Source organism: Scleropages formosus, chromosome 3 (assembly GCF_900964775.1).
Source record: "Scleropages formosus chromosome 3, fSclFor1.1, whole genome shotgun sequence".
Classification (NCBI taxonomy): domain Eukaryota; kingdom Metazoa; phylum Chordata; class Actinopteri; order Osteoglossiformes; family Osteoglossidae; genus Scleropages; species Scleropages formosus.
Window position 1 is genome coordinate 37,428,358 of NC_041808.1, and position 15,019 is coordinate 37,443,376.

The 15,019-nt window shown below is 39.7% G+C and overlaps 1 protein-coding gene across 1 annotated transcript; it reads left to right on the top strand.

Annotated features, from left to right (window-relative positions):
* Positions 1–15: 15 nt before the first annotated feature.
* LOC108929582 (MICAL-like protein 2) lies at positions 16–14,341 on the top strand. The gene is given in 16 exon segments (XM_029250723.1): positions 16–295; positions 829–877; positions 4,645–4,804; positions 5,148–5,335; positions 5,682–5,812; positions 5,900–6,418; positions 7,150–7,280; positions 8,219–8,288; positions 8,709–8,875; positions 9,554–9,618; positions 10,088–10,211; positions 11,504–11,603; positions 11,899–11,972; positions 12,739–12,853; positions 13,180–13,226; positions 13,315–14,341. Coding segments are annotated over 16 exon segments (2,178 nt in total). The 5' UTR covers positions 16–152; the 3' UTR covers positions 13,410–14,341.
* Positions 14,342–15,019: the final 678 nt, after the last annotated feature.

Sequence of the window (15,019 nt, forward strand, 5' to 3'; positions counted from 1 at the left end):
TCAGGCACCAGCGCTTCCAAACGTGTTTGTTTCCTCGAGACGCTTGTCCCACGCGCGAACGCGGCTGTCCCCTAGTAGCGTCGGATCTCCCGGGAGTTTCCAATTTTCGTTCATCGTTCGCTCCGCAGGAGCAGGGTACAGTCTAGACCGGGATGGCTGCGATCAAGGCGCTGCAGCAGTGGTGTAGAACGCAGTGCGAAGGGTACCGAGACGTGTCCATTACCAACATGACGAGCTCCTTCAGGGATGGATTGGCGTTCTGTGCGCTCATCCACAAGCACCGGCCGGAGCTCATGTGAGTTGCGCTCATTGTGACTGATTCTGCGAGACAGAGCATTTGAGCAGCGCTGCTGCGTGTTGGGGGGTAACTCAGTTTTGTTTGGTGTTGGGGAGGCGGGGGTTACTGTTTCTCCATGCTTTCACCAGGGCTCGACATGATGTTCTGGTCGCTTCATCATTCATGTCCAGATCATGGATCACTTTAGCTCCACTTTTCCCCTTTTTTAATAAGGTTTTCTTTTGTTTCTCTCTGCGTTTCCTATCTCGCCAGTAACACTGTTCTAGTTTAGGTTCCTAGTCTAGAAGAGCTACACTAAAAACTTTTTTTTATATTTTTAAGTTGTTTGACCTGACATGGTGTAGCTGTTTAGCTTTCATTTCATAAGATAAAGTGGTGTATGAAATATATTGAAATATTACTTGGTTTGGTGTTATTCTGTATTAGTACTAATACTATTTTTTTTTTTTTTTTTTTTTTTTAAACCAAACCAAGATTGAGTTTTATGTATAATTTTACATGCACTTATCCCACCTATCCTTGTTTCACAGAAATTATGACTCTCTCAATAAGGAAAATGTTTATGAGAACAACAGCTTGGTAAGTACAATTTATAGTTGTGCCTGAAAAATGGCAGGAAATGGTGCTTCTGTGTCCGAAACCCCTGGCAGGAAATGGTGCTTCTGTGTCCGAAACCCCTGGCAGGATGTCACATGAGCATGTTTGCCTTGGTTTGAGGATCTTGTAGGTGGATCTGTAGAACTTCATGAGATCATTCTAGTGGTTCACCTTGCATGGTCTCCCATATACAACTAAATTTAGCTGACATTTTTAAGTGTCTCAAACATTACAATTATTAATAACCTTTATTTCTCCAAATCAGTTTGTGATGTTAGACAAGCATAATATGGCTTCCCATGTATATAGCAGGATATTGTTACTAGGGCAGACTGGGGTAAGTACCCTGCTCAAGGATTCTTCAAGAGCTGAAATGGAAGCCTTGAGAAACAAGGTGCCAGCTCTAACCACAACTGTAACCACTTAACTTCCTGTTGCCCTAGGTAGCTGTTGAATTCAAATATGTTGGACAAAATGTCAGAACATATAAGGAGAAGGATTACCCTTTGCCTTCAGAACAGCTTCATTCCTTTTTTGGAATGCTCTTGTACAAATCCTGAACTGTGTGTACTGGGATATTGCACCATTCTTCAAGTAGAAAAGCCTTCAATTCTTTGAGGGATGGAGGAGTTGGAAATCTGTCCTCCAGAACTTCCCATAAACATTGTACTGTTGATCTGCTGATTAGAAAGACATTTGACTTCATCCTGGTCTTCTTGGGACCGCTCTTGAATTTGTTTAGCGGTGTGTATGGAGACCTCATCATCCTTGAATAATGAGGGAAGCCTTCATAATGAGGGAAGTGTTTGCATCATAGGGTGCACCTGGTTCTGTAAAGTGGCCTCATTCCTTATGACTGACTCCCGCAAGGTGGCTGTCCATATGGATCTGCCACCATGTTTAACTGCAACAGACAATGTGAGTTGAAGACATCATTTGCCTTTCTCCAAATGTGAACTCGTGCAGATGTTGGAAGGTGGGGAGAAGATGACTTGAGACCATATTACATTTTTCCGTTCATCAAGGGTCCATGGTTTTTTTTTTTTTTTTTTTTTTTTTCTTCTTTGCCAGTGAAGTTTTGCCTATTATTTTTGGCATATGTTGTCATTATTTTTGAGGCTGTTCCCCTTGACACTAATACTTTCACAGTTTGAGACTGCTGCTCCTGTAGTTCAGGTGTCCATTATATGCCTGGTAGCTGCCTTATGTTACTCTGAAACCTTATATATTAAAGTGCTAATTGTCAGCTGCTCTGACACACACTGCTAGTTGGCAAATAGCCTTATATGAGCCACCTTTGCAGGTGTTTTGTGATTTAGGTATTTCAGAGTTAGAATCACCACATGAAAAAGGAGTTTATTATTTTGTCCACCCTCTGTACATTCCAACAGGATTTGGATTATGAAGTACTGACCATTATACACACAATGTAACCAAAAATGGGTTAATATAAGTTGTTCTGCATGACAATAAAACTACCCCTTTGCTTAAAACTTGTATTTTAAGAACAAAATTGCCACCATGCAGTTCTGTAATTGTGGCTCTTTGTCTATGCTTTAACAAAACACCCATCTAAATTTGACATGGTGCTTTGACATTTTTGGTACTCTGAGATAAGTGAAAGTTGGCAACCCTGGAGTAAACAGTGTTTTTTTTTTTTTTTTTTTAAAAAGAGTACAGAAACCCCTCTACTTAGGTAAATTTGACTTGCATAAATCCAGATTTACATGCAGAATTCCTGGCATACACATCATTTATGGATAGTGCTTTTGTTTTATGCAAAACATCTGAAATACATGAAGTGCAAATTGGCATAATCAGATAAGGCAGGAAGCTGTATTTTCCCAGTTTCTGTGTGTTTGGAGCCATGAAAACATTTCCTCTTGTTTAGTGTGTGTGTTTTTTTATTTATTTTTTTTTAAAACCCATTTCATTCATGATGTCAGGTGGTAAATGTGCACTTAAAGGAAAATGAGAACTAGAGAGACTAGTTGTAAGGGCACCATCCTCCACAGGTGGGAGGAATTTGTGCTCACTGCTTTTGCCTTCCACCCTTCCTGGGGCATAGGCTGCCAACCTCCTCCTAGGTCTAAACAAGTACCTTTGTGTATATAGTCATGCTTCAGCTGGACATCTTGTCTATATAGACCATTCTGGTGACTTGGAAAAACACTGCTGTTTGAACCTTCAATATGTCATATTCAGTGTGATACAGAAAGCATCTTTAGTCTCTCTTGTTTTTATGTCTTCAGCTGCTCTTGTTTGGATGTGAGTCACATGGTGACCAGGCTAATTTCAAGCCCTTAGGTATTGACCTTTCATGCCAGGAAGTGTGTAATAGCTGTGGGAAACTGTATGCGTCAGGCAACACGCCTGGGAGGCATCAATGTTGAAATACCCCAGGTAAACTTCCTAGGGAGGATGCTATACGACAAAACATGAATGACTGGGTGAATACTGAATAATTAATATAAAATTAATATTTGTTACTGTATGATTTCCTGTCCTTTTTTCTGGGTCTTACCTGTTACTGAGCACGCTGTGGAAAGACTTGGCGTTCAGCATGGCGTGACAGTCTTTGTAAGCGCAACGTACAGGATTAGGCGCATTTTAAACTAGGAATGCTTCAGAATGTGTTGTAAGGTGTTCATTATGAATGAGCCTTTCTCCGTACTCTAAATTGAGCAGCATCATATGACACTTTTAAAATGTTTTTTTCAGTGTTTTCATTATGAAATAAAAAGCCCATCTACATGCTTGCAGAAAGAAGGCTGAAATTTACATTTTATTGTTGACATAGAGTTTAATTATCTGCTTGAACCCAGTTTCACTTCTTGGTCTTTGGAGACCCTTGTCTGTACTAGGTGTAGTAATTAGTTTACACTGCTTTGTTATAAATTGCTCTAGAGGTCACACGTGCAGCCTTCTGGTTTAAAAAGTAGTACAAGTGCATTGATGAATGAAGGTATAAATTATGTTCCCATGATTAAATTTGTCCCAAACAATGTGAATTTGACATTAAGCTACCTTTAATTATTTGTTCAGATGAAGCCTGTGAAGTACTAACAGATCAAATTAATAAAACTGGCTGTAAGTATAAGTAGGTGATTGAGTAGAATATGAAAAGTCTTAATGTAGAAGTGATGGACTGGGCATCCGGTAAAGTCCTCTCACTTGCAAAATGTTTTTGTCTGATTCCTTGGGTTGTGGGTAACCCTATACATGACACTGTAGTCTCCCTCTATATTTTATGAACAGAATGCCCTGGTCTTGTGCTTAGGTGTCAGCTTTCAGGTAGTGTTTTGTTACTTGGCCTGTTCTGATCACTAACACAACTTCAGAAAGGTTTCCACGTCTAGATCCTTAATGAACCGTCTACTGCAAGAAGCATGCTGGGCCAGAAGGCTGCAAAGCACAGCTAGCTCAGCCGGGTCTGTTGTAAAAGACCTGGTCATCACCTTGCATGAGCTCAAAGGAAGCACTTTTATTCTTCTCAATTTCCTGTGAGCCTAGTTTTTGTTTTGGGGTTTTTGTGTGTCTGCAAGCTGTGTGGATCTGGTTAATGCAGCTGCTGCAAAAAAAAGGGTGGAAAATAAGCTTTACATTTGTTGCAGGGAGTAGTATGAGACTGTAAATTGCAGCAGGAAATGTGATTGTGGGCTTTTTTTTTTAAAAAAAAAAAATTAACCATACCAATGAGACTGCTGAACTGTGTGTGTATGTGTGTCTGCCTCCGTGGAATATTGCAGGCCTTCCGTATAGCGGAGGAGAAGCTGGGGATTCCTGCTCTGCTAGATGCAGAAGATATGGTGGCTCTGCCAGTTCCTGACCGTCTCAGCATCTTGACCTACGTGTCCCAGTATTACAACTACTTCCATGGCCGCTCCCCAGTAAGCATTTCCAACTAGGGTTTTGTCTCCCACAGGAGGTGGGGCACATCCCTTTCTCTGACAGACACAGCTGAAATGGGGCTTTACTTAAAACTGACCTTTAACTTCATCTGATTAGTTGGACATATTTCAGGAAATTTATGTTCAAGTTTAAATTGCTATAATTTCTACAGTACTCAACAGGGGTTTTTTGTGCTGTACATAAGCTTCAGCAATGTTAATTTATAGTCACGTGTACTAATGTTATTGAGCTGATTAATCTTGAGTGCATTTGATTCGGCTTACTCCACCAGTGTCAGTGCCCAGAATATGGCACTGAAGGGTGAAAGTACACGCTGACTGTCAACTGAATGTTCTTCCAGCTGGTGGTGTGGGTGGCATCAAGAGACCAGCAGAGGATCTGAGAGAGGAGCCACTGGGGAAGAAGAACCAGCCCGTGATTGCTAAGACCTTCTCATCCAAGGCAACTGTAGACAAGCAGCCATCCACTGCAATGGCCATCGCTCCCCCCTCCAGACTCTCACCAAAACTACACAGGGCCACAGATCAGGTACTGTTAGAGTGTGGCTACCATTCACATAGAAACACCAGATATGGTTAAATCAGAAATGTCTTTTAAATATAATTAATCTGTGTTGTGTGAGTATATGGCTACATTATATCATATGTAGCATATAGCAGGCATTGACACTTCTGCTCTGAGATGTTATGATTCTTTTCCCCCCGTCATTTGAACGCCCCAGTGTAAAATCAGTTTGATCACTTGTAGCTGTTTGTTCATAAAGTCTCGTTCACAAGTATTAGAATTTAGCGTACACATACTTTGTTGCTCATAATGTATTCATTTTAAGTACTTGGTGGTAGCTGTTATATGGTTTTTCTGCACGCTTCCTCAGAAGAAGGTTCTTGGTGAGAGCACCAATAAAACCGGGACCCTGAGTAGTACCTGCGTCATTTGTCAAAACCATGTCCACCTGGTCCAGCGTTACTTTGTGGATGGGAAGGTCTACCACAGGAACTGCTTCAGGTAAAAGTGGCACAGCTAATGGGTTCAGTTGCACATAATCCTCCTCTTTGCTGTTCTTAATACATCAGTTTATGCTTGTTTTGACAGGTGCAACGAATGCTCCAATACCCTTCTCTCTGGTGCTTATAAGCCTGGGTCCAGGGAAGGTACTTTTATTTGCAATACTCACCAGGGTCCTAAGGGTGGGAAGAAGGCTGCTGTCACCATAGTGGGCCTTCCTACATGTGGCATTGCAGCAGAAACTGCATCTGGCTTGCTGACGACCAAAAATAGTGCCAGCCACATTCCTCAGCCCTCGTCTGTGCTCTGCACACCTGTCGGCTCAAGATCCAGGCCTGTGGACCCATCCTCCATTTGTGGGCCCTGGACAGCATCTGCAGCAAAAACACAGGCAGCCCGCCAGAGGTTCTTCCAGGGTGCAGTGACTACACCAGTCCCTGAGTCGAGCATCTCGTTGGCTATGGCGACCGCAAGTCCGTCTAATGGCACACTGTGGCTGCAGGGGGAGAGCGAGAAGGGCAAAGCCAGGGCATTTCTTTCACAGAGGCTGAACACCAACAATAACAACAAGTCTAATCAAGCCAAAATTGGAACAGCACAGAGTCGGTAAAGTCTCGCCTGTTCGAGATTATTTCACTCTGGATTTTTGCATGGATCAAATAATGACACAGCCTTAACTTCTTATTTTTGTCACTTCATTTCCATGAAATTTAATTTGTAGCATTACTTAAGTTAACTTTTTTGGTGGAAATTTGCTTTTTTGAGACTGTGTGTGAGACTTGAGTCTGTACATAATCTCCTGGCTGCGTATGTAATGGCTATAGTTTCCAAAAACACTATCCATTTTTAATTGAATTTATTTTTATAGAGCGCTCTTCACGCAGTGACACAGAGCGCTTTGCCACAGGCATAAGGCAAGAAAAGTGGATACAAAGACAGAATTTAGTTTGTTTTAGATGTTGCCATTTACATGTACTTAGTTGGTGCGTTTCTCTGAAGTGACTTGCAGTGTTCAGCTACTTATTTACTCAGTAATACAGCTGGGGAATCTTACTGGATTAATTCCAGGTAAGTACCTTCTTCAGGTGTACTACAGCAGGAGTTGAGATTCCAATCTGGGTCATTTTGTTCTGAAGATGGCAACTCTTAACTACTATGCCACCTGCTGCATGTGAAGAATAATAAATATATTGGTTATTTTTACAAATTGGTTTTGTTTAAGGGCATAAAATTCTTGAACTATGATATAAGAGGTGGTTGTGAAGTAATGACTATACTGGCTATTAGGGGATGACTCCTGTCGATGGAATTTGATTATGCCATCTTGGGTTTGTAAGTTCCATATCACAAGCTGTTACGAAACCAGTGGCGGCCACACCACATGGAACCACCAGCAAGGAGATGCTGTGCCTGAAGGCTGTTACCAAGGAGTCTCGAAGACCTCAAAGTCCCCACTTCGCTACCAAAGGTAACAATTTGATAAATGGGAGGGAAAGTTTCATTGACAGGACAGCTCAGTCTCAAACTGGCCATAACTGGATGTGAGGACAACAGCAACTTTCTGTGTAAGCTCCCACATGTTGGAATTCTGTTTGTGAGCCTGGAGTAGAACCTCAAATCGGGGAATATCATAGTGAGAAGCTGTTCTGTTTTCATATTAATTACAAGATAAATTGGTAGGAATGCAGCAAATGGCACCTCAGTCAGCAAATTGGCATATTAGAAGGGAGAGCATGGCAATTCATGATTCTGAAGATTAAGACGCTCCCACCTCTTTGTGAACTTGGTCTGCTCAAAGAAGTAGTGGGTAGCTCTCAGGCTTCAGACCGTTGTCTAGCATAATTACATTTTATGGTCAAAGTCTTGCATTCAACTCAGTTAAGGAAAGTACAACACAGATTTAAAACTAATACCTTTATTACAAATGGAGAGGAGACTTTTTTTCTTTTTTTTTTATGAAGTACAATATCCTCCCTGTTCAAGCAAGTCTTTGTGGAATCAAATATCAACTTGGAACCACTGTTTTAATTGCTATGTGACCAGTGTGTAGGCATCCCTGAATTTATAAAAGTTATGTATAACATCTTTTGGCTTTTTATACCCAATTTTGAATTTATGGAGTGAAAAAAATCAATATAACAGAAGTATTGTAAACCTAAATTGGGGCTAATTTTAAACAATCACTGCACAGGGACACGCTAACGTTTTGAAAAGCTTTTTTATATCATTTGAATCGAAGAATACAAGGTTGGTTTCTGTAAAGGGTAGTGTATAGATGTGTGCATTCAAATGTTTACAGTAAAAAAAGTGAATGCTGCAAGGAAGAACTAACAATATGTTAATGAACCAGATGTCAGTATATTTTGATCTGGGCTGTAACAATCTCACTTCTTTTTTGGAAAGCAGGCTCTGATTTAGTTCCTCCTTCAGACTGGAGGTCAAACGTCAAACATTTGACACATGGATCAGAACACAAGTAAGTTTGTGTGTGTGTGTGCGTGCGTGTGTTTTTCCACCTCTTTCATTTTTTTTGGGGTAGAAGTGGGGAGTCAAAGACTAAACAAAATCCTGCTGCTGAGGCTCAGCTCCTGTATTCGTTCCTCAGACTCCCAGTGCTGCAGGCCTCTCCCCGTTGTTCAGCTCTTGGCTGGCTGGTCACACAGCCGCTCTCCTCCCCTGTCCTGATGAGTCCCAAGGGGTGTTGCGTCTGAAGTTGCCCTATGCAAACTTAAAGCCATTGTCCTCAACACCTTCCCCTGATGATTGTTCTGCTTTTTGTTCCTTAAAGTCATAGGTGAGGTAGTAAGATCTGGATCATTAGAACTCTGCAAAGTTCATTTTGTTATGATAGACTTGTGTATCACATTTTTCATCCAATACTTCACTTTGTCCCCAGATCTATAAGTTTTACCAAAGATTGTTTGTTGGATTTGAATCCAACACCTGTCAGTGTTCCCAAGCCTGCTGTTGGCTCTGTCGCCATGCCAGCTGTTCAGCTCACGATACCCACCTCTCAAGGGAAATACTCTTCTAAGCAATGTCTTCAGGCTGCTGAGGCTACAGGTTAGAGCATCTTCTTATCCTCAGCTTGGCATAATGACTTGTGAGCAGCAGTTATCAAAATGTGACAATTTCTTGAAAAGATCAGTCAGTAAATGTGATCTTTTAGCCTGTGCTGAATAAAGGTCTTTAATTACATGTTTTGAGGATTGTTTGAATGTTGTTTTGATAACTTGAGTAATCTGTGTTGCTCAAATCATCGTTATCCAAACTGAGTTGCAATTCCATACTTGATGTGCATGGAGAACATAAAGCTAAATGCTTTGGTTGGGGGTATTTGTACTAGGCTCCTCCTGATGACATGTCTGTTACCTGCCAGCCTTGAAATGACTATGGTTGTAAACAGGGATGTTAAACCATAATGTAAGAGCCAGAAGTGAAATTCTTGAAAGGACTTTTTGAAGTCTTCAATTAAGTTTCTCTTTTGAGGATGGATGAAAACCCAGCCCCAACATTTCTAAAAGTTGTATACATGTGTTATCAGTCACAATTTCTCAAACCTTCACATGCACATTAAGTCACATGCCAACTTATGCTTACTGCATTGAGCCACTTGACACAACTGCTAATATTCAGGCTGGTTTGTAATTTAATATTTTTTTTTTTGTTGTTGCTGACTGTCTTTTTAAAAACATTTGATTAAGAATTCTATTCTGGCAGTTGACTCTCAATTCTTTTCAGGTCTTGAGAATGGAAAAATTTTGTCACCCTTGAGCTCCCCCAGGCCTGGACTGGAGTCCTGCAAGGTAAATTGCTCTATATTAATAACGCTATAGATGCATGCACTTTCAAAATTCCTAAGGTTATGATAACCTGTATGGGTGCAGGATCCCAATTAATGGGAGAATGTTCAAAACAGTCTAGATGCAGTAGCTCAGGCATGAAAAAATTATCCTGAGATAAAATGTACAACTTCCAACAAGCTTAATCAAATTAACTTGCCATCAGCATGTGTTGCTGTAACCTTACTAGAGGGAAATTGCATATTAAGTACACAATGTAAAATACTCTTTTGTATGCTGGGATGTGAAAATATGGCGCCCACTTTAGTATATGAGCTAGCAAGTATGTTAAAGGCAATACATGTATGAATTCTATAAGATTGAATTCATACTCGGTTAAGGACAAGTAGCTGTTCCATCAGGTCAGTCTTGGGAATGGCACATATTCCTGTTTGTTCATGGTTTTTTTGTTTTAATAAAAAATGTTCCTTAGAGCCAGTCATGGGGCAGTCCTCAAGAGGACATCCTGAGAGAACTGAAAGACATAGAGGAGAGTCTGAACGAGCTTGAGAAGGAGGGTGTTGAGATGGAGAAGTGTCTTCGGAAATGTGAGGAAGGTGTGTTCAAGTCTACGTTCATGCAGTGGGCTATAAGCTTGAACATCTCAGCATGCATCTTAACTGCATGTGACATTAGCCTCTGAAACACGACACCTAGATGGCGTGCAGAGTAATTCAAGAGTGGTATGGAAATTACTTCAGGTTTGCACTGTGGTGTAGATGTGGTGCTGCAGTTCCTGATGCTGGGCAGCTGTCAATGTTATGGGTACCATGACAAGATAGTTTTAATATTGCCTAGTATATAGTTATTAATGAATCTGAGTTAATACAAACTGAAGTTGAATTCAGTGACAAACTATGAATACAGTAGTAGTTTGGAAAATAGATTCCTCCCCTCCTGCTGTGCTTGTCTTTTTGATAGGATTACATTTTCAAAATATAACTGCTTTCATGGTGAAAGTTCTGAAATGGTGTTCTATTTATGATTCGGAAGTTAAAATTTCTCCATGTGTTTTTACTTTAAACTGTACCTTGTACTGTAACTGGAAAATGGCCATTCAGAAATGTATTTATTACTGCATATAAATACAATGTATAGTTATTTGTAATCTGGATAATGGAAAGTAGGGAAAGATACTAAATGCACTGAAAGGTGTTAAAGTTCTTATGTAATTCATATGTTAAAATAATGTAAACTTACATTTTGTTTAGCAGATGCTTTTCTCCTAAGCAGCTTCCAATGAACTCTATGTAGTGTTATCAGTCCACAGCTTGTTCACAGTGGTGACTTACACTGCAAAATACACTACTTACAATGGGTCACTCACCCATACATCAGTGGAACACACCCACTCTGTCACTCCCACAGTATTGGGAATCTGAACAGCATGTCCTTGGACTGTGAGAGGAAACCAGAGCACCCAGAGGAAACCCATGCAGACAGGGAGAACATACAAACTCCACACAGACTGAGCAGGGATCAAACCCATGTCGTCTTGCACCATCCAGTCGCTGTGAGACAGCAGCGCTACTCTCTTTGCCACCGTGCTGCCATAATGTAAATGTTAATATTCAAATACTCATGTTGGACTCTTCCAGTTTTCTTGGCATTTGTTTTACTTTTTCTCAGCCAAATGTTCATACTTTTTCAATTTAATGCACAAAACATGGAATATAAATTTGAAGGTTTTCCCACCCTCCACATAAACCTTTGGGTGATTTGATTTAGAAGGATCATGTTATCTGCAAATTTTGTATAAGTACTTGAATGATTTAAATGTATGGTGCCTTATTTCCTTTTCTGTTCTGAAAACCACCTCCCCTATATATTGACCAAATGTCTCTTGCAGAAGGAAAGGAGGGTGAGCTGGATGTGTTGATGGTGGACTGGTTTGCCCTGATCCAGAAGAAGCAGTTTTACATGAGAAGAGAGTCAGAGCTGGTCTATATGTAAGATGTTGCTGTTCCAGTCATGGAATATCACAGTTTCTAAAGTATAAACCTACATTTAGTCTGTCAGTGTGGTGCCAAAGATTGTTTAAAATGTTGTTATAGCTTGAATTTGGCTGTTGGAATCTATCTGGAGTGTTAACTTTTAGGTGAGAGCAGGTGGAAAGCAATTTATATTTTTTTTTTTTTTTTTAAAAAAGAAATAGTATTTGGTAGTGTTATCTGTATTACTTCAAATTCAGCATTGGTTCCTTGTTTCCAGCAGATTATCTGAGTAATTTGTGTTGGTTTACAGCGCTAGAACACAGGACCTAGAGGATCAGCAACCAGCAGTTGAGAGGGACCTGCGTAGATTGATGGAGAAGCCAGGTAGGTCATGGAATGAGTGTGTGCAGTGCACATCTGCATCAGAATCAAAATTAATGTTTTTGGATGATGAAGGAAACATGTGTTCAGTGTTTGGTGCAGGTAACTGTAAAATGACAAATCTGAATTTTACATTACATAAAGCAGAAACTTTGCAAGATGTATATTTGTGTGTATACATATAGTGTGTGTGTGTGTGTGTGTGTGTGTGTGTGTGTGTGTGTGTGTCATCCAATCCTTTGAAATCTGTTCCTGAAAACAGTTCTGATAGCCTTTCGTTATCCAAAATTGATATCTTCCATTATTTTAAGGGGGGGGGGGGTGTTCCTAGTCCATTCAAAACCCCAAACCAATTTTCCAAAATGTCGCTAGAACTCCTATATAACTACCAAGCCATGATTTCAATATGACATATCAAGCAATGTGGTGGTTTGTGTTCTGGAAACTTTTTGGTCTACTGAATGTTTGCTGCCATATATTAAAGAAATCTGTTTAACAAGTGCAGACAATTTTAAGTAGGGTAAGTTACAGCAATGAACTGCTGCTGTGTGAGCAGTTGATTGTGAGTTATGATTGTTGAAGGAAGAAGGCTTAGCAGTCATACATGCACTGCCTTTGTGCAGATGTGGGGGAACAATGTAAACACAATATAGGAAGTTAGATGTGAAAAGCACTGTTATACTGATGAGTTGGTAATTAAAGAATCTCTCTCATACATACAGTATATACTGTATACATGTAATCAAAATTGAAATGTTTCTCTACCCAGAGCATCTTAAAACTGCAGCTGATGTGAGGGAGGAGCAGAAACTGTTGTGCAAGCTGTTGGAGATCGTGGATGACAGGAACTCAATTATTCAGGTTCTGGATGATGATAGGCTGAGGTTTGTTCTCCTTCTGCTGTTCCAAAGCCATCTGATGTGTATACAGTATGTATGAATTGCTACACTATAACATTAAATTATGTGTATTTCAGTATGATTAGTACAGTAGTAAAATTCAGTTTCTAGAATGTGTACCAGAACACAATACTTGGAAATCCTGGTGATTTATTTAATGATTCAGCTGTTGTATTTATATCATTCTTTAAGAATAAATGGTTTTCAGTAATAAATTCAGAACATCATGCTAGTAACGTACATTTTTTTGACACTGAAAGGTCATTGTTTGAGCAAGTATTTAATGAATAATGGTCAGCATTCTCATTTAGGGAGATGGAAGAAGATGAGCAGCTGAATGAAATGATGCAGCAATTTGGTGAGTGCTGGATAATGAACTGGTGGAATATTTCATCCCTTTTTTCCAATTTGAAAGACATTTGCTTTAATCATTCTTCCTTGTGCAGGTAAAAAGAAAATGAAGAAATCAACAATTAAAAAGCTGTTCAAGAAGAAAAGTAAACAAATTGACAACTCTAAGACGATTTTAAATGCATCTTAAATGGTAATTTTGACTCATGAAATGGAAAATTTCATTTTTAATGTCCATGGTTTAGTGCCTTACACGTCTCCCCCTGAGCTGGGGCTTGGTGCTCTGCACATGTATAGATTCCTGGTAATTACATTATGAATTACACTACCAGTAATCACTGATTTAAGGTCTAAAAATGTATTTGGAAACCAAAGTCATTGCTGTTACACTTTTTTTCTTTTTAATGCTTGCTGAGATTTGTGGTTGCAAAATTATAAAAATGAAGTGACTGAAAATAGTTGCAGATGGTTACACTAGATGAATAGTTTTTGTGACAATTGCTTTTAAGATTGAATTGTTAAACATGTTAGTAGCTGAGAAATGTATCATTTAAACTGTTGTGCTGTCATGATTTGACACAAGACGTAATTATGAAATGTCAATGTTAACTTGATTTTTAATCCAAATTTAAAACACCTGCAGTTGTCCACTGAGTTGCAATACAATGCCTGTTATGAATTTTAAGTGCTTTGGTTTTAGTGTGGCATATTTGTGAGCTTTTAATACACATTGAGGGTTTTCATTTCCTTTGCAAGGGATTTTTTTCTGAACAGTTGCTGGAAACAATGGTGCTGAGACTATATAACCAGAAGGTGGCAGTGTGAGGTTACTTTTGTTAAGCATGGGATGATGAAATACCATTTGTATGACAACAGGGCTATATCGGCAGAGTACAAACACTTTATTTTAGGCTAGCTTTTGAAAGTGCTTTTCAGAATATAGCAAGAAACTTTCAAAATTTCTATGCCTTATAGAGACACTCCTATTGACAGACCCATTGTCTGAAGAATACTCTTTGAAGATTTCTATTTGTATTAATGTTTTTAGTATTGTCATTAAATTGTATGAATATTGTAATATGTTTTCTTTGGCCTGAAATAAATTCTAATATTGCCTTTAAATTACGTGGCACAGCTGTCTTTCATAAAGCAGGAGTATTTATCATTAGGGGTCAAGTCTAACCTTTAATGTTAGTCTTAGACATCTTTGTTCAAAGCAACTTAACCGATGAGATGCCCGTATATTAATGTAGTGTAAGTATTTACACGTCCATAGAAGAGCAGCATAGTGATACTGTCACACATGAGTAAATTGGAATCAATGGTCCAGCCTGTAACCTCGCTTTGTGATGTAGGAAGAAACCAGAGCACCTAGCGAAAACTCACGGGAAGAAATCCTATGCGGACTGAGCTGTGTTGAAAACCATGTTCGAAGTCTCAACCCAGGGTCCCCCCCGATCCTTGTTGCCTGGGTCAAAATTCAGTGTGATTCTTGAAGTAGCCAGCAGGAAAAAAAACCTGTTAGACAACTTGCAGTACCCACCAAGGTGGGCGATACTTCAATATGTCCTTAGTTCCTCGGTGAACTTCATAATGTCTTGTGTTGCGGCTCTGGGATGTGTCATGGCTTTTAGGTCCATTTCTTTTTGTCTGTCTTAATCTTGGTTCACTAACCTGTGATATGTTTTTCAGGGTGGAGTCATCCACTATGAAGTGTGACATTTGAACAGAACTGCACAGTTTTCTTCTCAAGCAAGGCCCACTGTGACGGAAGTTAATAAAAAGCTTCTGCTTCTTGTT